At 40.0% G+C, this 25,134-nt stretch overlaps 2 protein-coding genes and 2 long non-coding RNA genes across 4 annotated transcripts in view; all 4 read left to right on the forward strand.

Moving 5' to 3' along the window:
• The window catches only part of LOC137092127 (thrombin inhibitor rhodniin-like), a 43,895-nt gene that overhangs the window by 9,696 nt on the left and 9,065 nt on the right, over window positions 1-25,134 (forward strand). The gene's annotated exons all lie outside the window — the stretch shown is intronic.
• Window positions 593-4,742, forward strand: LOC137092124 (serine protease inhibitor Kazal-type 1-like). Its single transcript, XM_067456395.1, has 4 exons — window positions 593-650; window positions 4,230-4,255; window positions 4,325-4,428; window positions 4,518-4,742. The coding sequence occupies exons 1-4, from the start codon at window positions 611-613 to the stop codon at window positions 4,597-4,599; spliced, it is 252 nt and encodes an 83-aa protein (XP_067312496.1). The 5' UTR covers window positions 593-610; the 3' UTR covers window positions 4,600-4,742.
• LOC137092130 (uncharacterized) lies at window positions 15,863-18,036 on the forward strand. The gene is made up of 6 exons (XR_010908153.1): window positions 15,863-15,909; window positions 15,979-16,085; window positions 16,170-16,228; window positions 17,560-17,585; window positions 17,658-17,752; window positions 17,843-18,036. It is a non-coding gene; the product is annotated as an uncharacterized lncRNA (long non-coding RNA).
• Window positions 22,886-23,280, forward strand: LOC137092125 (uncharacterized). Its single transcript, XR_010908151.1, has 2 exons — window positions 22,886-22,995; window positions 23,084-23,280. It is a non-coding gene; the product is annotated as an uncharacterized lncRNA (long non-coding RNA).

Here is a 25,134-nt window from a genome sequence, read left to right on the forward strand (position 1 = left end):
GATGTGTATGTTTTTACAGGAAAGTAAGATACTTTGCTGTGTTCATTTTATTTTTCTATTCTATTTTTCATCTTTACTTTTTCTTTTTTAAATGTCTGAATATTATTGTATTTTTTATTCTCTCATGTTCGAAAATATAAAAATACAATAAGACTAAACTGTTAGGCTACGATTAAAATATCCGATTTGTCTACTTTTAAATAACCACAGCAAAAGGACATTACCCGAGTTCATTTCTTTGTGTTTATGTTCAGTGATATCAAATATTTCTGTATCTTGGCTCATTTCTCTCAGTGTTGCTCTGGATAGTCATGCTAGCCATATCTGCAAGTGACATGTAGGCATACAACTTTATTTGCATTTTATTAATTTGTACAATAATACCAGCATCATGTAGAGCAAATGTTTAATTGTAATGGACAGGTTTTGCACAGGCTCGGGATTGACGAATCTGCGGCCGATCGTTCCCATCTGGCGAAACGGCACACCTGAACACGGTAACCGGTTAAACCGGAACACCTGTTATTGGAAAAGGGCCAAATGCTATAAATATCCGGATCATTGATCACTGATCATATCGTCAGTTTCAGAGACTCTCAGGTTGGGAACAATGTTTGCTCGAGGAATCATCGTCCTTCTCTGCGTCCTAGGTGAGTAATAATGATTTCATTCACAAAAACAGCTGATATTAGGATTATGCTCATTTGTAGGGATGGAGAAATTAAGCCTCTTGGATCTCTGGAGCTTTTCTCTGATTGTTTCAGAAACCGCTATTAGTGTAGCATTAGTGTTGGAAGCGCCGCCATCTTGTGGCAGAGAATTATAGCGGAGCCGACGTGTTTAAGAACTAGAACGCCTCACAACCCTCAATATTTAGTTTTTTTTTTTTAATCATATAACTGTAGCAACAGTGGAGTTTAATGTAAATGGTGCTCTATTTTTGGTTTAATAGCCTATGCCTACTGTTTATGGCAGAATAGGATCAAAATATATTAAATGGATTCAGAAGCGGCCTGGGTTCAAACATCCCGACAGCAAAAGTGAAGCGTTCACGTGACTGTAAAGAAAGTTAGTCAATGATCACGTTTCTCTGAAAACAATACGAGCTCCGACATGGATCTAAATGAAGTTGTGCGACTCTGGTTAAACTATGGTTGGAGTATGGTTAAAGCTACACTGTGTGACAGGGGTGCCGCCAGAAATTCTGGGCCCTATGGAAAAAAAAAATTCTGGGCCCCCTACAATTTTTACAGATAAAATTAAACCCAATAAACATGCCCTGTATACTTTTAAAAAGATACTTAACACATTACATAGTTAAAATGTCTAAAGATGAGTACAAAGCCTACAAAAACAAGAAAAAATATAGAAAGATGTACTTTTTTACATAAAAGGGAGAACATTTATTATCTCAATTGCAATTGCAAGCACAACAGAACATATTGTACACATATTGACATATACTTTACATGAACAAGCTTTAGCTGGGTCAAACTGCTCTATCAGGAAACATCAGCTAGAACTAACCCATAATTAAATCAGTCAAGGAATAAAACTAGCTAGGGCAAAAGGGCTCAAAATCAAGACACACCAGGAGTAATGCCAGGTGTGTCTTGGCATTACTCATTCAACCTATTGTAAGTCGATGTATCATCACAAGAGTCTTGAAAATATATTATGAAGGTTGAAAAGTTACCTAGTGCTGATTTAAGAACATCAAGGAAGACAGCATCGATCGTAGCAGCAGCACTGTCACGTGACAGAACATACACACGGCAAACTGATTTTGTAATTTTTGAAGCGTGTAGATTACTTTTTGTTTATCATCATGTGACGAACACAGTAGATAAGACGTGTTTAGAGGCTTCAATCTTCGTGAAGTTTCGCGCTCAGGCTCACCTTGTTCGTTTGAGACGGGGACGGGGGGCGTGGGGGAAGGGTGTGCAGCAGCCACTGAATCTGTGTCTACGGGACATGATAACCCGGAGACAGCACAGCAGAGATGTATTGTTGGATTTAAATCATAATTCAGTAATTATTTTAGCTAGATAAAAGCAGGTCATGTAGCAACAAAAATAAGTAACGTTAGGCTAACTCTGAAAGTTTTGGAATAACGTTACAGGAATAGGGCAAGCTGCCTTTCTTTTTGAAAAACTGTGTGACATACTGTAGACTTCGGCGTTCTCTGTCTTCTCTTTCCTTCTTTTCTTTCCGTTTTTGATGCCCCAACTTTTGATGTGACATACCTGCGTGTGTCACTGTCTGCGCTTCATCATAGCAAGTGCAATAACCAAGAGAGACGCTCACGCTAGCACGGACCGCGCAGGTGGAATGAACCATTGTGAGGGAGGGGGGAGGTGGTTGTGACTAGCATTTTGAAATTAGTTTTTTAAATATAAAATCTATGGTCAAAACGGACAAAATACACATTTACTGCATGAGGGGCCCAAGCACATTTAATGTATGTATAAAAAAGAGAAAAGAAATTAGAAAAGAAAAAGGGGGTCTGCTCTTCTGGGCCCTAAATCAGTCTGGGCCCTTAGAATTGTCCTAACCTTCCACCCCTTTACGGCGCCCTTGCTGTGTGATATTTTCCCCCATCTAGCGGTGTAAAGGTTTATGACCATCCAGTAAATAATAGTTTCTGCTCCTCTCAATTTCGATTTCGTTTCAACTCCTACGGTGGCCGATTTAGTCATGGCTTCCAGTTCGACCTCTTCGGTGAGTGTTGCTTCATGTGATGACGTAACTTTTGAAAACTATTATAATTTGCAGTTATTTAATTTACCAAATGATCTATGATCAAATTAATCTATGTAAACTGAATAGTTTTACGTTTTCGTTATTTTTTACCAGTTCATTGCTAACATCAGCTATCAGGTTCCCAGACGAATGCAAGCTAATCTTAGTAAAGTAACTTTTATCAGTGCTATCGTTATTCTGTATATTGTACGACACCACTAGCGTAAGGCAAACAAATTATAATGCAATTAAAATATTAATCTCATGTTATCCGTCATAGAACACGGATTTATGTTATAAGGTAAACAATACTTCTTCATCATTGACGCGAGGAAAACTATCCTAGACGTCGTTCTAGTGTTATGCACAGCACACCATGATATAATTAGCCAAGCAGCAATAAAACTTCCAATATACACAAATAGGCTGAATTAATATTACCTGTCGAGAAGGAAGCAGGCAACGTCGGCGTTCTTTTTAAAATCGTTGCTCCTCATGAGCTCTTTCCATCTTGGAAAGGCCACTCCAATATTTACTTTTGTCTTGTTGATTCGCCTGTCGCGTTGCTGTCTTAATTCTCTTTTCCGCTTCCTTGGCGACTCTGATACATATCCCGCAATGTTACTAGGTCCCCGACCCGGGTCGAATTCGGTAATCAATTCCGGGACGTGGTTGCTTTCACACAGACGGCGACCCGGCAATGCTCCGGGAATATTGCGGGTCCGACGTGCCGTGTGAAAGGGGCTTAAGAGTGATCCTCCATCATCATAAAGCAGCCTCAAGCAATCCTCCTCTTCACATTCGACACAGTGCCATCGAGTGTAAAAAAGCGAAGCTTGAATTTACGGGTATGTCCCTCTTTGGCTAATGTACTTTCAAGATGGAGGAGCAACATGGCGACCAGCATCCAAACCCTCAAATTACGAGTGCATTATCACTTGAAAGAAGTAAATATACATTAATGAGCACATATATTTTTGAAAGAACTAAGTGATTTTACCTAAGAATAAACTAAAAAAGTTACACAGTGTAGCTTTAATTTGCAGTTAGCCGGTTACCATAGTCTAACTATAATGTTTTAGTAATAAAAGGTTCACTTTCATGAGGGGTGTAATCACATCACAGATCACACTATGCAAGCGTTTCAAGTCTGCACCTCAGTCTGAGTTCACCTTTTCTAGAGTAGTTACTGGAAGTGTCGCATTCAGGCAAAAGCCGAGGGTAATGCAGATATGATGTCATCGACAGGCCACGCCCTCACGTACCGGTTCATTGGTTAAAATGGCAACTTTCTCACGATTTACAAATAGCTTAGTTGGGAACCTTTGGGATATTGCAAGTACTCAACTGAACAAACTGTGTAACACTGGCCTGGTGGTTTTTGGGCGTTTTACTGAAGTGTTACTGTGCACCTTTTAAAAAGACTGAACTATTTAGACTGCATCATCAAACTTTAATCGTTGTTTTTTCCTTCTTGACTCAAACAGTGGCCATATCTGATGGAGAACGAGAGGTGAGTAAATGAAGCCTGAGCTGCTTTCCTCCAGGAGCAGAAACTCAATGCCATTGTTTTTGTGAGCAGCCTGTTTGCAACCGCCCGCCCGGTGCATGCCCAAAGATCTATGAGCCCGTGTGTGGAACCAATCGAGTAACATACGCCAATGAGTGCCTGCTGTGTGCTGCCAGGTGAGTTTAGACAAGCAACTTTCAAACCAAGAACTGTAGGTTACAAAGTTTAGTCACTTTCAAACTAATCTTCACCTTTTGTTTTTAAGAGTTTCTCATCCCCAACTCTTGGTCTGGAATGAAGGCCGCTGTCCCAGAGTGTGTGGGATTACGCCGACTGAGGCCTCTTGAGTTTGACTCTTTCGGGCCCTTTACTCCACACGTGACTCTACAGCAGCATCGCTCTCGAGCGGACAGAAGCACCGGCAAAAGCTGAAGCGTTTATGACCACTGACTGCCGCTTAACAACTTCCCAATAAATGATCAAATCCAAAGTGATCTTGAGTTTATTATAGTGCACAAGTCAACCATTTCATTTGCAGAGTTATAACTTTACCTGGGAAATATTGAAAATGTAAATTTCTAAAACCACAGCAGGATCTATAGTGAGTGTCTTAAACTCAGATCAGCTGTAGCTTTTTTATTTTTTAGATTGTGAAAGGTTAAAATCATTAAAATATCAGTCTCACCACACATTGGTCTTAGTCTGGTCTCGTTCTCAGCACACATTGGTCCTAGTCTGGTCTCGTTCTCAACACACATTGGTCCTAGTCTGGTCTCGTTCTCAGCACACATTGGTCCTAGTCTGGTCTCGTTCTCAACACACTTTGGTCCTAGTCTGGTCTTGGTCTCAACACACATTGGTCTTAGTCTGGTCTCGGTCTCAACACACTTTGGTCTTAGTCTGGTCTTGGTCTAAACACACATTGGTCTTAGTCTGGTCTTGGTCTAAACACACATTGGTCTTAGTCTGGTCTCGGTCTCAACACACTTTGGTCTTAGTCTGGTCTTGGTCTAAACACACATTGGTCTTAGTCTGGTCTCGGTCTCAACACACTTTGGTCCTAGTCTGCTCTGGGTCTCAAAACACATTGGTCTTAGTCTGGTCTCGTTCTCAACACACATTGGTCTTAGTCTGGTCTCGTTCTCAACACACATTGGTCTTAGTCTGGTCTCTCAACACACATTGTGTTAAGGAGATTTAACCAATCAGTGACAAACTTATTGGTGACGTCAAAAGGACGCTAGGTGGCGAGCTAGAAACTTCCCGAACAGTCAAGCAGAGTTAAGAGAAGAACACACATCACATGTTCCTGTATACAAACTTCCAAGTTTACCTTCTGTGTGTGCGTTCATGATAAAATGTAAGTATTTACTTTAAGATGTTTGTTAGTATAGTAATCTGCAGTGTTACAGCAATGACTAGTGTATATAATTGAATTGTTTATCTCCGTCGTATTCACGTCATACTGACTGCAATAAATATAGCAGATACAGAGTATTTAAGTTACTTAAGTTGTTGACTTGTATTATATCATGCTTGTGGTTACCTAGTGCAATGTTAACACCTTTAATGGGTGTCAAGTATACAATATTGGTTGTATATTTCCGTAATCCTGTCGATATATGAGGATGACTAAGCATTTACTCAGAGACACGGATAATCCGCGATCCCCGTTATGTGCTTCAAGTTCGGTAGTGCAGTCCAGACCCTAATAATTGTATTGATTGCAGAATGTAGACATGTATATGTATATTGTAATTATTTATTGTAATATGTTATTCATTTGTTTATTTCAGACCACACTCATGCTAATAGAAATGAAAGACGAGTATTTTGAATCCTGTGATGTGTTTTGATTGACACCCTGTGGCGAGCACAATCTCCTGATCAGCTGATTAGTACAAACTCCTTTACACATTGGTCTTAGTCTGGTCTCAGTCTCAACACACATTGGTCTTAGTCTGGTCTCGTTCTCAACACACCTTGGTCTTAGTCTGGTCTCGTTCTCAACACACATTTGTTATGTATTAAGCACTGTTACATTAATACATAGTAATGGGTGGAGTTATATGATGTCATGGAAATGACGAGAGGGCTCGAGAAAATGTATGAGTGCAATGTGAGCATTAAAACGAGATGCAAGTTATCTTTCCGTTCCTGACTTGATGTGTCTGACTCTTCTTTAGTGTCCTCTGTCTTTATAAAAAGGAAGATACGACAAAGTGGCGACGAGGATGTTTGAAAGAACCTCGTGTTTGAATTGCCGAATATAAGAGTAAAGTGCAGGAAACAGTTGAGCGCGACGCGAGCGCGGTAATTCGAAAAGACGTGATGGCCGGCGTCATAGGAAATATTGGACAATTCGACGAAAATATTGAACAGTGGAGTTCATACACGGAGCGATTTGAATATTTCCTGCAGGCTAACGCAATTGAAAATGAGAAGAAAGTGCCTACGTTCCTCAGTGTGATGGGTGCAAAGACTTTCACTTTGCTACGCAGTCTCGTACAGCCTAGGAAACCAGGTGAGAAAACTTATGCTGAGATTGTGGAGGTGTTGACAGCCCATTTTTCACCTAAACCGCTGGTGATAGCGGAAAGATTTCGGTTTCACAAGAGAAATCAGGAAGAGGGAGAAACTGTTACTATGTTTGTGGCTGCACTGAAGAAACTTTCAGAAAACTGTGAATTCGGCGATGTTTTGAATGATACCATCAGGGACAGGCTCGTTTGTGGATTAAAAAGCGAAGCCATTCAAAAAAGGCTGTTAAGTGAAAGTAATCTCACATTGCAGAGAGCCACTGAAATAAGTGTAAGCATGGAACTTGCTGCTAAAGAAGCACAGCACTTCAGTAATGCAGATAAAGTCCTTAAAGTGTCAGCTGATAGGAGCACATTCCAGAATTTCCCTGGCCAAGCACCTAAAAATGCAACATGTTTTAGATGTGGCAAAGTCGGACATCTGGCATCGGAGTGTTGGAGTAAAGAGTTGGTGTGCCGTAGTTGTGGAAAAAAAGGCCACATAGAACGCGCTTGCAGAGGAAAACAAAAGTCTGCAAAACAAAAATTCAACAAAACGCCTGGCACATCAAAGAATAAGAAGAATGTGTATACAATGCAGTCAAATTGTAAGTACACAGATGACACTGATTCCTCCTCAGAGGAAATTCCAGTAAAAATTCTAGCCATGGAAGGAGACTCCAAAGGCTATTGGGTGACACCTGTCATTGAGGGAGAGCCGGTGCGTATGGAAATAGACACTGGCGCTGCTGTGTCTATTGTATCAGATGATGTGTACCACAAAACCCTCAAACATGTTTGCTTAAAGTCCTCCAATATAGTGTTGAGAACGTATACGGGGGAGCCTGTGACTATAAGAGGGGTAATTGATGTGGAAGTGGAATTAAATGGTCAGTCAGCAACGCTGCCACTGTATGTGGTAAAAGGGAACTACCCAGCTTTACTTGGACGAGAATGGCTGGAAACAATGAAACTGGACTGGCCGATGGTGCGGATGGTGTCAAAGGGAAACACTGAGCTGAAGGACATTCTAGAAAAATATGCTGATGTTTTCAGGGATGAACTGGGCACGATGAAGGACATTACAGCCAAGCTCGATATCAAGCCTGACAGTAGGGCCAAGTGTTGCAAAGCCCGTTCTGTGCCTTATGCTATCAGATCAAAAGTTGAAGCCGCTCTGGAAGATCTGGTAACCAGTGGAGTCATGATACCTGTGAGTAACAGTGAGTGGGCTACACCTATAGTACCTGTGCTTAAAAAGGATGGTTCCATTCGAATTTGTGGTGATTTTAAAATCACAGTAAATCCGGTACTGTCAGCTGACCAGTATCCACTTCCCCTCATTGATGATCTGTTTGCTGGCTTGGCAGGGGGAAAGCGGTTCAGTAAACTTGATTTGAGTCAAGCCTACCTACAAATGAAAGTCGATGAGAACTCTAAGGAGTTTTTGACAATTGTTACACACAAGGGGCTTTTCAGATACCAGCGTCTTCCTTTTGGTATCACCTCGGCCCCTTCGCTATTCCAGAGGGCCATGGACCAGGTTTTAAGTGGCCTGTCAGTGGTGCAGTGCTACTTAGATGACATCCTGGTAACAGGAAAAACTGAAGCGGAGCATTTGAGTAATCTGGATGGTACACTCCAGCGCCTAAAGGAATATGGCTTAAGAGTGAGAAAAGACAAGTGTGAGTTTTTCAAGCAGTCAGTTGAATATCTTGGTCATGTGATCGATGCTGATGGATTGCACAAGGCACCGTCAAAAGTACGAGCCATACTAGAGGCTCCAGCACCACAGAACACCACCCAGCTCCGCTCGTTCATAGGTCTCTTGAATTATTATGGACGATTCATCAGTGGTTTAGCCACACTGTTGAAACCACTACACCAACTTCTGTGTAGCAACCAGTCATGGGAATGGACACAACAATGTGAGACCACTTTTCAAGAAGCTAAGAAAGCTCTGGTGAAGTCCGGGGTGCTAACCCATTTTAATCCTAAACTCCCTCTGCAATTAGCCTGTGATGCGTCGCCTTATGGGGTGGGAGCTGTGATTTCCCACATCATGCCTTCAGGAGAAGAAAGGCCAATAGCTTTTGCTTCACGCACACTGAACAAAGCCGAAAGCAAGTATGCACAAATTGAGCGAGAAGCTTTGGGAATCATTTTTGGTGTTCGTAAATTTCACCAGTATTTGTATGGCAGGCAGTTTATACTGCTAACGGATCACAGGCCTTTAACCACCATCCTTGGACCACACACGGGTATTCCCTCTCTGGCAGCAAGTCGAATGCAGAGATGGGCTCTGCTGTTATCAGCACACACCTATGAAATAAGATATAGGAAGGCAGAGCAACACGGAAACGCAGATGGTCTGTCAAGACTACCATTACCCGTGACATGTCCCGAGCGCAAGCAGAAAGACATTTTCTACTTTGAGCAAGTCACAATGGCCCCGGTGACATCCACACAGGTGAGAAGAGGCACACGGAACGATCCAATTCTGTCTGTAGTCATGGAGATGGTAAAAGGTGGACATGTGCCTAAGGACACCACTAACTTGAAGCCGTACCTGTCCAGAAAGCATGAACTGTCAGTTCAGTCGGGGTGTCTTCTCTGGGGACAAAGAGTCATCATTCCCCCATCGTTGAGGAAACCGGTCCTCCAGCAGCTCCATGTGGGCCATTGTGGTATTGTGCGAATGAAGGAGATCGCTCGGAGTTATTTTTGGTGGCCAGGTCTTGAAGTGGACATTGAAGGAAAAGCAAAGTCATGTCCATCCTGCCAGCAAGTGAGAAATGAACCGCAACTGGCCCCATTACACCCGTGGGATTGGCCAGAATTCCCTTGGCAGCGTGTACATGTGGATTTTGCGGGTCCAGTTGAAGGAAAGATGTTGTTAATAGCGGTGGATGCTCACAGCAAGTGGCCTGAAGTTGCTGTTATGCACTCAACAACTGCAGAGAAAACAGTGGTGAAACTGGGAGAAATGTTTAGCCGGTTCGGCTACCCTGAACAGCTCATCAGTGACAATGGGCCACAGTTTACATCACAAGAATTTGCTGTGTTTTTACAACGGTGTGGGGTACAACACATTAAATCAGCTCCGTACCATCCAGCCACAAATGGTCTCGCAGAGAGGATGGTTCAAACCATCAAACACACCTTAAAGACATCACAAGGACAAGGGAGCCTTCAGCATCGCCTGAATGATTTCCTGTTGTCATACCGAAACACCAGCCATGGGACAACAAAGGTTTCTCCAGCTTCTCTGATGTTGAAGCGCCCGCTTCGCTCTGGATTTGACTTACTGAGACCTTCTACGGTCAAGGAGGTGGTAACTCATCAGCAACAGAAGCAAGTTCAAAGGAGAGACAAGAGGGCTAAAAGCAGACTGTTCCATCCAGGACAAAATGTTATGGCCCGAAACTATACTGCAGGACCAAAGTGGGTACCAGCGACAGTGATAGCTCAAACAGGACCAGTGTCATATACTGTACTAACTGCTGACAAGCTTACCTGGAGAAGACACTTGGATCAGCTGTTGTTGGGATTTGCTACTGGGGCAGAGTCGGCAACTGGATGTTCAGACTCTACAGTGATTCCAGAAGTGACTGTGAACACACCACTTCCAACCGGAAAAAGCCCTGCAACACCCGAGGCTGAAAACATTCCACTGATGGAAAATTTGGAAAAACAATCAGAACCAGGATCCAAAATATCTGTTTCAGAGCCCATGTTAAACACAGAACGCCGTTATCCCACTAGGGAAAGACGCCCACCGAAAAGGCTTGATTTATAGAAAAGAGAGAGAAAGAAAAAAAAAAAAAACAAGGAAATGTGACAGAGAAATTTGACAGTTCAAGTTCTTTATTTCAGTTTAGTTCAGCAATTGACTTATGATGTCCAAGTAAATTTCCGTTCCTGAAAAGAAAAAAAAAGAAAAAAAAAAAAGAAAAGAGGACATTCTGTTTTGGGGGGAAGGAGTGTTATGTATTAAGCACTGTTACATTAATACATAGTAATGGGTGGAGTTATATGATGTCATGGAAATGACGAGAGGGCTCGAGAAAATGTATGAGTGCAATGTGAGCATTAAAACGAGATGCAAGTTATCTTTCCGTTCCTGACTTGATGTGTCTGACTCTTCTTTAGTGTCCTCTGTCTTTATAAAAAGGAAGATACGACAACATTGGTCTTAGTCTGGTCTCTGTCTCAACACACATTGGTCTTAGTCTGGTCTCTGTCTCAACACACATTGGTCTTAGTCTGGTCTCGTTCTCAACACACATTGGTCTTAGTCTGGTCTCGTTCTCAACACACATTGGTCTTAGTCTGGTCTCTGTCTCAACACACATTGGTCTTAGTCTGGTCTCTGTCTCAACACACATTGGTCTTAGTCTGGTCTCGTTCTCAACACACATTGGTCTTAGTCTGGTCTCGTTCTCAACACACATTGGTCTTAGTCTGGTCTCTGTCTCAACACATATTGGTCTTGGTCTGGTCTCCCTAGTCTGATTACCTCACATCTAGTCTTCAGTTATTGTGAAATACTGTACATCTGTGCTCCTTTTGTCCTCCATAAACAATAGTTTTTACATAATCTACTGTAGGCTACAGACAGACTCGGTATGTGCGTTTACATGGACAATAATACTCCATTATTAATCTGATTAAGACAATACTCTGATTAAGAGGCTGCCATGTAGACAACGATTTCTAATTACCTTAATCTGATTAAAGTCATAATCTAACTACACATAAATCGGATTAAGACATGTGGAGTATGCCTATTTTAGTCGCATATCGGAGACATGTACACACCTTAATCTAACTATTAATGTCATGTCGGAGATTTCACCGCATTTTGTGACAGGACACATAACGTTACGCACAACAGGAGAGTGCAGAGGGGAGGCTTTGTGGGTTGGAGCCTCTGCCCTTTTTGAAAATTAATCAAAAGTGCCCCTTTCAACAATCATCGATAATATTGTGGCCAATAAAACATAATTGGAATTATACTTAATATAACAATGTGTACAAAACAGTGGAATGTGGAACAAATGGCGGAAAAGTCTTGTTTATCTTTTACGGATCTGTCAGTCTGAAATGTCGTTGCCATAAAGCGTTGCTATGGGCGGTGTGTGTTTTACTTGACTCTTCATTGTGAACACTGCGTCCTCTCTCTATATTTTTATTTTTGTTGTAATTAATATGCTCATTGCAAAAGTAAAATACAATAAGTTTTTATCTGTAATCGCAAACCAGATGGGTCATTCAGTGAACGCCTGTGGCTCGACGGCAGGAAAAACAATCCAAAGAGTCATGATTTTTAAACCTTTTTCATCATTAATCAAAGATATTATTCTAAATGTAGGCTGTCAATAAGGATGAAAGAGGGGCAGTGTCTCTTAAAAAAAAACAGAAAGAGACAATACATAATATTACAAAAATAAATCAACATAAATGTATATAAAACGCATGTTTTGTTATACTTCTTAATGTAAAGTAACACTGTCCAACAGCGACACCCGCAGGTGAAGTTAGCGGGTTTCCTGAACCCATAAAATTAACACACCTGCCAAAGTCACACTTTACTGTCTATGCACTATGATTGGATGTTGGAGAACATAGCGTGGCATGGGGACGTAATGACGTGCCATAATCGATCTATGTTCTATCACATGTAAAACGGGAACATGAACGGAGTACTCTAAAAGCAACTCATGTAAACACCTTAATCAGAATATTGTCTTATTTAGAATAAGGTCAATAATTAGATTACTGCTGTCCATGTAAACGTAGTCACTGTAAACTCAGACACATACCATAACCTCATCATCCGCTGACAAACGGCCTCTAAGAATACACACATAATGAAGGACAAACACACCATCCAGGATTGAGGAGATATTTCACTGGAGCTTATCTTCATATTCAGTGTCAATTATTAAAGTATTCAGCTAACAACTGTTGTTTGAGCACTGTTTGCTATAATTTGCCATGCCAATAAAACATAAAAGTGCCGGATTGACACAACATTTATTATTTATTTTATGTAAACCTGCACACATTCGGCGGAAGAACATTGTTCTGGTTGTGCTTCGGCTCTGCGTGACTGCGCGGATGAATATGATTCTGTCCCATAACTAAAGAGAGAGAGAGTCCTGATGAACTGCGAGGAGGGAGACATTATAGAAATTAATGTTCGTGCGACATTTGCGTAATGTTGTCGCTGTCTAACATTAATTATAGACTATTGCCAATAAATGCATAAAACATGGCTTCAACTGCTGAATAATAATAGTAGCTATATGAATAACTCTCTCTTTATCCCTTACATAGACAGACAATTAATAAATAAATAATCATATTTTTCCGTCACATCACACAATTGAACTCAAACAGTTTCACAAATTCACACAATCATTTCTGAATATTAAGGTTCTTTCTTTCAGGCTTTATTCACAATTTTCTCAAGGGTTTTTCAATGGAAAATTAGTAAAAGTTCATTAAACCATCAGTAACTGGACTATTGTCCTTATAGCAGCACGACCGTTAGACTAGAAACTGTTAGGCTACGATTACAATATCAGATTTTTATAATTTTAAATAAACACAAAGAAATTAACTAAAGTAATTGTACTTTTACTATGGTTATGTTCAGTGATATTAATAATTTCTGTATTTTGGCACTCTCTGTTGATATGGCTAGTCATGCTAGCTAGCATGTCTGCAAGTGACACATATGGCTTTATTTGCGTTTTTGTTAAACGTGCAGTATCCAACTTTTGGCCACTAGGGGTCACTCATTCAAAATAATAACAACAGACGTACTTTGATGACATCGGGAAAGTGCGTGGGCTCATGGGAGTTGTTGTCATTATTGCCACTGTCAACCAGCGAATCTGGCATCTCCAGCAGAAAACATGTTCACTGACAAGGTAATTGATTGTTATATTACATCTCTATTATTGTTAAGTTTAGTTACGGCTTTTCACTTTATGTAATGTCAATCTAATGAAATAGCAGCAAGCTACCGTTACTTAACAAACTTATCAGTAACGTTAGCGTTAGATAATGTGTGAGACAGAATGTTGTGCGGGCGGTCGCTATGTCAACATACCTATAAGTTGGTAGGCTATGTTGACATATTAACCGTGCATCATAATTTGAGTTACTCAAATTATAGATATGTTGACATGGCATCCGCGATTGTCGAACATTCTGTATATCAACTGTTCAATAAGGAAATACATTTCAATTTAGTTTATCATTACCAACATAAAACAGTAAATGAGAGAACCAGCACCAGCAAGTTGTTTATTGGAACACGCGCTGTGTCGCTCCCCACGTTCATCAATCATTCTAATAAACATTTATTTTGGAACTCGGAGATATATGAATAAGTAGATCATTATTAAATCAATATTATATGTAGCTAGTATTAACATATGATAAAAGTGACGGTCACCTTATATTAATTGACCAAGATAGTGGCATATTATCTTATGAAGCTAACGTTACTTTCTCCAGCTACATATAAAACCAATAATAGCTCGTCCATCTGCGTTTTACACATGACATCATCGTGTCACCAAATATACGGATAGAAATATACTTTTGAATCAGTTTTAAAAAGTCTCAGTTTCAGTCTCCAAAAACACAGAATCCGCCTGTTTGAAAAGCCGATGCAATATAAAATGTATACGTATTCAGCTAAACGCGTCTCAATGTGGTCAAGATCGCTATGCAATATGCAAACATACAGCATGTTATGATTATATGATTATTATGTTAGCTGAATGGTTACTTAAATGACCTGTTTATTAAAACGAAAGCGAGATCAGCATATCTCTCTGCAGTCCGAGCTTGTCACGAAGATTTCGCCATCTTTCAAAGGCTTCTCCAAGGTTTACACGTCTCTTGCTTCTTCTACTGTCCCAAAATCTTCTCGGGTCATTTTTTTCACCCGTACGTTTGCGCTTTGTTGAGCTGGCAAAACGTACAGGCAAAGAGTAGTCATGATCCATTATCATACAGACTTTTTTATACGGGTGTTCCCCTTATACTGTCAGTGTTCCTCTTTGAGTTTGGCGGTTCCGCCGAGTTCCGCAGGAAGCAAGACGCAAACGTGGATATGACGTCAAAGACGGGCGACATAACGGAAATAAAGACACGGTCCGTGTCTTCGAATTAAAATATTAATTTCTCTGGATTTAGAAGTTAATTGGAACTGTCGGGATAATGTAAACACACAACTTTAAAAAATATATAACATAGATATAGTGATCTTTTATATTTTTAATGCTGAAACATTACATATTGTGCCTTTAAACAACTTTTTGCCATTAGAAGTAGCCTAATGACATCCCTTATTAATTTGTACAATAATACCAGCCTCATGCAGAGCAAATGTTTAATTGTAATGGACAGGTTTTGCACAGGCTCGGGATTGACGAATCTGCGGCCGATCGTTCCCATCTGGCGAAACGGCACACCTGAACACGGTAACCGGTTAAACCGGAACACCTGTTATTGGAAAAGGGCCAAATGCTATAAATATCCGGATCATTGATCACTGATCATATCGTCAGTTTCAGAGACTCTCAGGTTGGGAACAATGTTTGCTCGAGGAATCATCGTCCTTCTCTGCGTCCTAGGTGAGTAATAATGATTTCATTCACAAAAACAGCTGATATTAGGATTATGCTCATTTGTAGGGATGGAGAAATGAAGCCTCTTGGCTCTGGAGCTTCTCTCTGATTGTTTTTTGGGAGCAGGAGTGTCGGAAACGGCGCCATCTTGTGGCAGGGAGAATTATAGCAGAGCTGATGTGTTTTCATTAAGAACTAATAAAAGCCTGACAGCCCTTAATGTTTAGTCTTCTGGTCATCACGTATTAAAGGCTGATAATATAACAATTATAATACTACCAATAGAGGAGTTTAATGGAAGTACATGATGCTTTAAATTGTGGTGTTTAATTAGAAGAGCGTTAAATGTTAAAGGGCTTCAGTAGCATCCTGACATGGAAAGTGAAGCATTGTGTCCACGTGTTTTCCTCTCGCTGTATCAAACTTTAATCCTTGTTTTTCCTTCTGGACTCAAACAGTGGCCATATCTGATGGAGAACGAGAGGTGAGTAAATGAAGCCTGAGTTTTGCTCTAGTCGTAAAGCAAATCTACAATGTCATTGTCTTTAATCAGCCTAAATGCGAGGGCTATCGGCCTAACGCATGCCCAGAGATCTTGGCTCCTGTGTGTGGCACTGATGGAGTAACTTATGACAATGAGTGCCTGCTGTGTGCTGCGAGGTGAGTTTAGACATGCGTGTACTTTAGGTTTAAAGTGAGTCGCTTTCAAGGTTTAATCTTGCTTTTAATGCCTTTGTGTTTAAGAGCTTCAGACCCTGGACTCTTAGTCTGGAGCGACGGCGACTGCTTTGAAGGCTCCGCATGTACGTCACAAATGGACCTGCAATACACACTAATACAGTTTACTGTTCTTCATAATGAAGCGTTTCAAAGTCTGGACGTTCGTTAGTCTGAATTCACCTTTTCTAGAGTAGCACAAATGAGAAATGTATGAACATCCAGACATTAAGTGTGCTTTAAGGGATGGTTCAGTAAATGACTGAGGTGGGCTACTGTAGACCCCATTGCCGCGTCAACATCAGTGTTGGGCAAGTTACTTACTTTTAAAAGTAATTGAATTACTTTACCAGTTACTTTAGCTATATCAAAAGTATTAAGTTACTGTCCCCGAGTAGCCTAAGTTAGGCTACTTTTTGTTTTTAAATGTAAATATGAACAGTAGCCGACTGAAGAGTCAAACATCACTTTTAGACCTATTTATTGTCAATCAGGCAACAGGCCTTCGACTAAAGCAGTAATGTGTTTAGTGTCCAGCAGCTGCGAGTTATGGCTCTTAATAATGTCACTTAATTTTCTCTGATCAGATGCCTCCGCTTGTGAAAACACCAGAAGTATCTGGTTGTTTAAACCACATGTTGGCCTACATTTTACTCTTGCAAATTGTAAAAAAACTAAAATGTCCGATTTGATGCGCTACTGCAACACGTGTCGCTGAAGCAAGCCACGCAAATGACCACAACAGATGTGAACTCCGTTGAATATGCTTATAGCGCAGGAATTAAAGATCGGCTTTATATTCATTTTGCGGAGAAGTGTAAGGTAAGACGACCTGCGTTTATTTAGACAGTTCGTTTGAGCGCTAGGATCAGCCTGACCTCGCCTTATATAACGCCTCTTTCCTGTGGTGGTGATGGCCTAAATGTGTTAAATCTGTGCTCCAAGTGTTTTTCACTTTTTAATTTGTTTAAATATCGACGAGAGTTGATTTGCGCGGCTATACAGTGTTGGGTTAACTGACTGTCCGCTTGTCACTTTAAAAAAATAATAACTTTAATTTAACAAACAAATGCTCCCAACATTTTTCCCAATTAACTTGATAAAGAAACGAAATCTAACTAATTTGACCTTATAAATTAAACTGAATTATTTCAATGACTGCAAAAAAGTGTAATAGGCCAAAGGAGGATTTAAAAACCACGGGCTGGGCCTAGAGTTGAGCTTTTTGTCTGCAAGCGTTCATTTTTCTCAAAAGAGAGTAATGCAAATAACAAACTCATTTACATTTCAGTAATTCAGTAAATGTGTGACTGCTGAAAGTGTAGTGGAGTTACAGTAACGCATTGGCCTACTTTGTAGCGCGTTACTCCAACACCGGTCGACATTAACCCTTGTTTTTCCTTCTTGACTCAAACAGCGGCCATATCTGATGGAGAACGAGAGGTGAGTAAATGAAGCCTGTAGAGCTGCTTTCCTCCAGGAGCAGAAACTCAATGCCATTGTCTTTATGAGCAGCCGAACTGCACTGCCGGATGCCACGACATCTGGAAGCCTGTGTGTGGAACCAATGGAGTAACATACGCCAATGAGTGCGACCTGTGTGCTGCCAGGTGAGTTTAGACCAGCACTTTCAAAGTACTGTAGACAAACTTTTAGAGTCACTTTCAAAGTTTTAATCTCTTGACCTCTTTGTTTTTAAGAGCTTCAGATCCTGAAATCTCAATCTGTTCAGACGGTGAATGTCCCATTCCCATAGGCACACCGGGCCCTTGAGTAGGTGTCGGCCCCTGGACTGATCATTCTCAGGCCCTTTACTCTACACATGACTTTACAGCAGCATCGCTCAAGCGGACACAAGCTTCACTTTTGACCAATAAACTATGATTTAATAAAATGCAGTCATGAGATTATTCACAAACATTACATTTATTTTGCAGACTGAGAACTTTACCTGGAAAATATTAAAACAGACCTTGTAACAAATCATTTCTAAAACTACAGCAAACTCTATAGTGAGTGTCTTAAACTGTTCTGCTAAGTCACCTTTATTTATACAGCCGTGTTCAAATCATGCCACAGAATTTGCCATGTTAATAAAACACAATGCCTGACTGACACATGCTGGGGTTCATTTCATTTAACCTAAAACCCAAATAAAGGCAACAATACAAGACCAGACAGAGAACTACAAAATAATACTAACATTAATATATGAAGCTATACCAATATTAATGAAAATGAACTGTCATTAACTAGATTATAAACATATTTTCCATGTGACTATAGTAATGTGATGAAAGTTGACTTTATCATCATTACTCCAGTCTTCAGTGATCATTCACTAATCATTCTCATATGAGGATTCGATGATCAAGACACATTTATGATTATCAGTGTTGAAAACGGTAATTATTTGTTGACTAGAAAGCCCCAAAGAACTGCACGCATTCGGCGGAAGAACATTGTTCTGGTTGTGCTTCGGCTCTGCGTGACTGCGCGGATGAATATGATTCTGTCTCATAACTAAAGAGAGAGAGTCCTGATGAACTGCGAGGAGACATTATAGAAATTAAAGGGGGGGTGAAATGCTGTTTCATGCATACTGATCTTTTTACACTGTTAAAGACTTGGAATCCCATACTAAACATAAGCCCCGTTTCCACCACAGGAACTTTACCCAGGAACTAGGAACTTTGGGTGGTACTTCGTGTGTTTAGACCGCAGGAACCAGGGTAAAATTGAAGTTCCGGGTAAATATTTCCCTCTCCAAACGGCCCTGCTCGCGAGGTAGTACTTTTTCAAAGTTCAGGAACTTTCGAGAGCGGGACTTGGGCGCTGAACATGCTGATTGGTTGAGCTCACGCAGTTCAACCGGCATTTTTAGAAGTCTTTTGGGAGGTTCGTTCTGCGTTCAGTAAATATCAGTCTTGCTCTCTGTCTGGTGGCGCGCGGTCGTCTCAGCCATCTCACGTTCAATGTCCGTAATAGCTGATAATAATATACATTGTCATTTTAAATCTAGCTTTACAAGCTTTCTGAATATGCTGCTGAATCTGCATATTAGTGCTCTTTTCTGTCGTTGTTAATTACCTCGTAAACCGATACATAACCAGCAAAAGCAGCACAGCTTGAATCTCTTCCATACTCGTTATTAATTTTTTTTCACCATGTAAACGACCTGACCGATTACTTTTAAGTGTGTGTCCTTACATGACGTGACGGCGCGTGCCGCGCTCATGTTGACAAGAGAAGAAAGCTCATTTTTCTGAGGGGTAAACTTTTTATTTCGTAAGTTATGAAGATAATGTTGGAGTAATGACACAGCGTATATTGCCCCAGGCAGTTTTTACTGTAACTGCGCCTGACAGAAGATTTTTATTTTTCTGAGATGATTATTACACTTTAAACAAATAAACCGCTTATATAATACTGTATTAGTCCTGGTGGCCGTTAAGAGTTGCTATGGCTACAGTCAACACACTCCAGCTGCTGGAGAAAACAGCGGCGACATTTTTGGTGCGGCAGACAAACTGCATGTGACAAAATGATTGCGATTGAAAGTCATCACATGTAAACACCAGATCGGTTTAGATAACGTCTCATGTAAACAGTTCACTAAATCTTTCAATCGGTACACACACAAATGATTACTGTCCTTCACTGATTTTGGAGGAGCAGTGGCGCGCAGTCCTACATCACCGGACTAATTTGCCTAATCTTCTCGGAACTTTATCGCGGTGGAAACGCAGACAGCTGCAGGTCTGGGGGGGAGAAAAGTTCCTGGTACAAATTGTTCCGGGTAATTTTGGTGGAAACGGGGCTATAGACAAAGTTTCAAAAGTTAAGGTGGACGTTTGATGGGAGTATTTCTTTGTCAAAAATACTACTTCCGGTTAGTCATAAGTTTCGGCAAGTTTTTTTCGATCATGCGTCCCCTTTGACGTTAATGGGGGCGGAATTTCCTTGTATGGGCCTTACGGACAATTCTACCGGAAGCGCGTGAGAGAGAGAGAGAGAGAGAGAGAGAGAGAGAGAGAGAGAGAGAGAGAGAGAGAGAGAGAGAGAGAGAGAGAGAGAGAGAGAGAGAGAGAGAGAGAGAGAGAGAGAGAGAGAGAGGAGAGAGCGAAAGCAACAGGCTACGCCCATCAAAGCGCTGGCTTGTAGGATGCGCTGCACAGGTGATGTGCACATAACAATGTCACATAAAAATGGCGTTTTTGGTTGCCAGACCAAGACAGTCCTGCACAGATTCGCCAAAAACCCCGCGTTAAGGCAACAGTGGATGTAATTTGCTTTTCCGGATCAGCAACTGAGTTGCGCGAATGTTTATATCTGTTCGCTGCATTTCGGTGCCGACTGTTTCATAAACAAGGCCCAGCTCGACGCCGGATTTTCCCGATCGCCTAATGCTGAAGGATGGAGCAGTCCCAACGATAAAGGTCCCAACGTTAGAACCGCAGGCGGTGAGTGAGACTGCTTCAAATGTCTGTGTTTTTTTTAGTCCGCTTACTGTCTACACAAACCACGCGTAAACACACACACACACGTGCACAACTGCACTTCCCACATGTACACCTTCAAAGACAAAAATACGACGATATAATTCAAGTATAAATATGTAAATAACACAAGCCGCTAAGCATATTATATAGTTAGTGTATAACTTGTACCACATAGAGACGTCCTGCTCTAGTCGTTTTTGCTGCTGCTCCTGTTCAACTGCAGCCTCTGGGTCTGATTCCGGATCATAGATGTATGGCTGTATCTGATTAAAAGCCATATTTTTATTTTGAATAAAGTTTTTTTCCCGCTGTTAGGGATGACACAGCTCGACTCAACATAGCAGCAGCGAGCACACGTCATTATTTAGCTCCGCTCACACGACACGCCCCCACCCGCTCGGCTTTTTTCGGAAAGACTCGGAACAGCGCATCTTTCTTATATAAGTATTAAAAAAATAAAGACTTTTCGGAGATATGCAGGATGCAATGCTACTCTATAGGTACTCAAGATTGACATGACACTGACTGAAACTGAGTGTTTCACCCCCCCTTTAATGTTCGTGCGATATTTGCATAATGTTGTCGCTCTCTGTTGGAAACACTGACATATTTACATTAATTATAGACAGCCAATAAATGAATAAAACAGGATTTCAACTGATAATAGATTAATAATAGTATGAGGAACTTTATAACTTTGACAGACAATAAATATATATTCATATTTTTCTGTCACATCACACAATTAAACTCAAACTGTTCCACAAACTCAATCATTTCTGAATATTCAGGTTCTTCCGTTCAGGCTTTATTCACAATTTTCTCACAATAGAAAATTAATAAAAGTCAAACCATCGGTAACTGGAATATTGTCCTTATAGCAGCACGACCATTAGACTAGAAACTATTAGGCTACGATTAAAATATCATCAGATTTGTCTAATTTTAAATAAACACAAAGAAATGAACTAAAATATTTGTACTTTTGCTATGATTATGTTCAGTGATATGAATGATTTCTGTATTTTGGCGCATTTGTCTAGTGTTGATATGGCTATAGCTAGCTAGCATGTCTGCAAGTGACACATATGGCTTTATTTACATTTTTGTTAAACAACGTTGCCAATACAAGTAGCCTTATGACATCCCTTATTAATCTTTATGAACTGCGAGGAGACATTATAGAAATTAATGTTCGTGCGACATTTGCGTAATGTTGTTGCTCTCTGTTTGAAACACTGACATATTAACATTAATAGCCAATAAATTAATAAAACATGGTTTCAACTGCTAATAGATAGCTAAAAGATAAAGAACTCTCTCTTTATAATTTACACAAACAGACAATAAATATATTCATATCACAACTCAAAACAGTTTAACAAAATCACAATCATTTTGGAATAATCAGGTTCTTCCAGACTATTCACAATTTTCTCACGGGTGGTCAATAGAAAATTAATAAAAGTGAATTATCCCATTGCACGGTTAGGCTACGATTACATTAATATCAGATTTGTCTAATTTTAAATAAACACAAAGAAATGAACTAATTGTACTTTTGCTATGGTCAGTGATATCAATGATTTGTATTTTGGCGCATTTTTTCTCTCTATAGTCATGCTAGCAAGCCTGTCTTAAGTGACGACTTTATTTGCGTTTTTGTTAAGCAACCTTTGCCATTAGAAGTAATGACATCCCTTATTAATCTGTACAATAATACCAGCATCATGCAGAGCAAATGTTTAATTGTAATGGACAGGTTTTGCACAGGCTCGGGATTGACGAATCTGCGGCCGATCGTTCCCATCTGGCGAAACGGCACACCTGAACACGGTAACCGGTTAAACCGGAACACCTGTTATTGGAAAAGGGCCAAATGCTATAAATATCCGGATCATTGATCACTGATCATATCGTCAGTTTCAGAGACTCTCAGGTTGGGAACAATGTTTGCTCGAGGAATCATCGTCCTTCTCTGCGTCCTAGGTGAGTAATAATGATTTCATTCACAAAAACAGCTGATATTAGGATTATGCTCATTTGTAGGGATGGAGAAATGAAGCCACATGTGTTTTCCTCTACTCGTATCATAAACTTAATTTATTATTTCTAATCCTTTCTTTTCCCTCTTCTTGACTCACAGTGGCCATATCTGATGGAGCAAGACAGGTGAGTAAATAAAGCCTGAGTTTTGCTCTAGTCGTAAAGCGTTTCTACAATGTCATTTGTGTTTGTGATCAGCCTAAATGCAAGGGCTACCGGCCTCACGGATGCCCAGAGATCTTGGCTCCTGTGTGTGGCACTAATCGCGTAACATATGACAATGAGTGCATGCTGTGTGCTGCGAGGTGAGTTTAGACGTGTGTGTGTGTGTGTAAGGTTTAAAGTGAGTCACTTTCAAGGTTTAATCTTGATTTTAATGTCTTTGTGTTTAAGAGCTTCAGACCATCGACTCTTAGTCTGGAGAGAAGGTAAATGTCCCAGACGGCGCCATGATGATGATTAGAGCGGTGTCGGCCCCTGGACTGATCATTCTCAGGCCCTTTACTCTACACATGACTTTACAGCAGCATCGCTCTCAAGCGGACAAGCTTCACTTTTGACCAATAAATTATGACTAAAATGTGACGTGCTCATGAGTTTATATTCAATTTGCAGAATGAGAACTTTACCTGGAAAATATTGAAAAACAGACAGTGACAATTTCTAAAATTACACACTCACTTTCTCTCACTCGCAAACACTAATGCTATAACACACCATAGAGTAGACGGAAACTAAACCTGTTTTTTCTTCCCCAGTCCTATCTAATGGGTTGATTTGACACCTGGTTATCAACTGTCAACATTTTCTCTTCCCATCAGGGAAAACAATCAAAAGCGTGCGTCTATGGTGTCACGGTCTGCAATCAAAACCATCTTTAACTGGAATAGTCCTTATTGGCACGACCATATTAGATTGATCTTAAAGCATTTGACTCTATAAATCCTGAAATATCCATCAGTAAATTAGTACGCATTGGGATCAGGGGGGTAGTTTTAAATTGGGTAATCAGTTATCTGAGAGACCGACAATCTGTGACACTAGGAGAGTATTCATCTGAGTGATTGGGGTGTCCCACAGGGGTCAGTCCTGGATCCAAAGTTATTTTACTATATATTAATGATATTTGTAAAGTATTGAAGATTGAATTATTTGCTGATGACCTATATTTGGTTCAGGAGACAACTTACTGCTACTTTCACAATTAATCACCACAGAATTTAGGAAATTAAAACGATGGTTGGATATTAATAGATTATCGATAAATTAAATGTATAAAGAAAAGATTCTTAAATAAGAAGTACTGTAGGAAACCGGGAGCGCTCCTTTATGATTTGTAATACTTCCCTTATGAAAGGAAAATATATTTACCAATATATTTTCTTGAAATGTATTTTAATATGTGGAATAATATATTGATGGTATTATAAAATATAAATGTTCATGCAGTATATTGCAAAATATACAAATGATTGCCGCTTTCAATATATTGCAATATATTGGAAAATATAAATATTAAATCCCATATATGTGAATATTGCATGATATTTTCAAATATATTGCAATATATTTTTGTTTCATAAGGGTTGTTGGTGGTCACTTGAATAATTATGTACGGTAGGCTATGTGGGGGTGTGTATGTTGATATGGCCGTAAATATGTATGGGTGTATGTATATATACAAATGTGTACATGGATGTAGATGTGTATGTTTTTATATGAATTCGGATGAATATGATTCTGTCTCATAACTAAAGAGAGAGAGTCCTGATGAACTGCGAGGAGACATTATAGAAATTAATGTTCGTGCGACATTTGCGTAATGTTGTTGCTTTCTGTTTGAAACACTGACATATTAACATTAATAGCCAATAAATTAATAAAACATGGTTTCAACTGCTAATAGATAGCTAAAAGATAAAGAACTCTCTCATTATGATTTACACAAACAGACAATAAATATATTCATATCACACAACTCAAAACAGTTTAACAAAATCACAATCATTTCGGAATATTTAGGTTCTTCCAGACTATTCACAATTTTCTCACGGGTGGTCAATAGAAAATTAATAAAAGTTAATTATCCCATTGCACGGTTAGGCTACGATTACATTAATATCAGATTTGTCTAATTTTAAATAAACACAAAGAAATGAACTAATTGTACTTTTGCTATGGTCAGTGATATCAATGATTTTATTTTGGCGCATTTTTTCTCTCTATAGTCATGCTAGCAAGCCTGTCTTAAGTGACGACTTTATTTGCGTTTTTGCTAAGCAACCTTTGCCATTACAAATAATGACATCCCTTATTAATCTGTACAATAATACCAGCATCATGTAGAGCAAATGTTTAATTGTAATGGACAGGTTTTGCACAGGCTCGGGATTGACGAATCTGCGGCCGATCGTTCCCATCTGGCGAAACGGCACACCTGAACA

This window comes from Pseudorasbora parva, chromosome 11 (assembly GCF_024679245.1).
Source record: "Pseudorasbora parva isolate DD20220531a chromosome 11, ASM2467924v1, whole genome shotgun sequence".
Taxonomy (NCBI): domain Eukaryota; kingdom Metazoa; phylum Chordata; class Actinopteri; order Cypriniformes; family Gobionidae; genus Pseudorasbora; species Pseudorasbora parva.

Coding starts and splice junctions, on each gene's coding strand:
- LOC137092124 (XM_067456395.1), top strand. CDS start 611: ATGTTTGCTCGAGGAATCATCGTCCTTCTCTGCGTCCTAG. Junction 4,256..4,324: donor TATCTGATGGAGAACGAGAG/GTGAGTAAATGA, acceptor TTTTGTGAGCAG/CCTGTTTGCAACCGCCCGCC. Junction 4,429..4,517: donor TGCCTGCTGTGTGCTGCCAG/GTGAGTTTAGAC, acceptor TTTGTTTTTAAG/AGTTTCTCATCCCCAACTCT.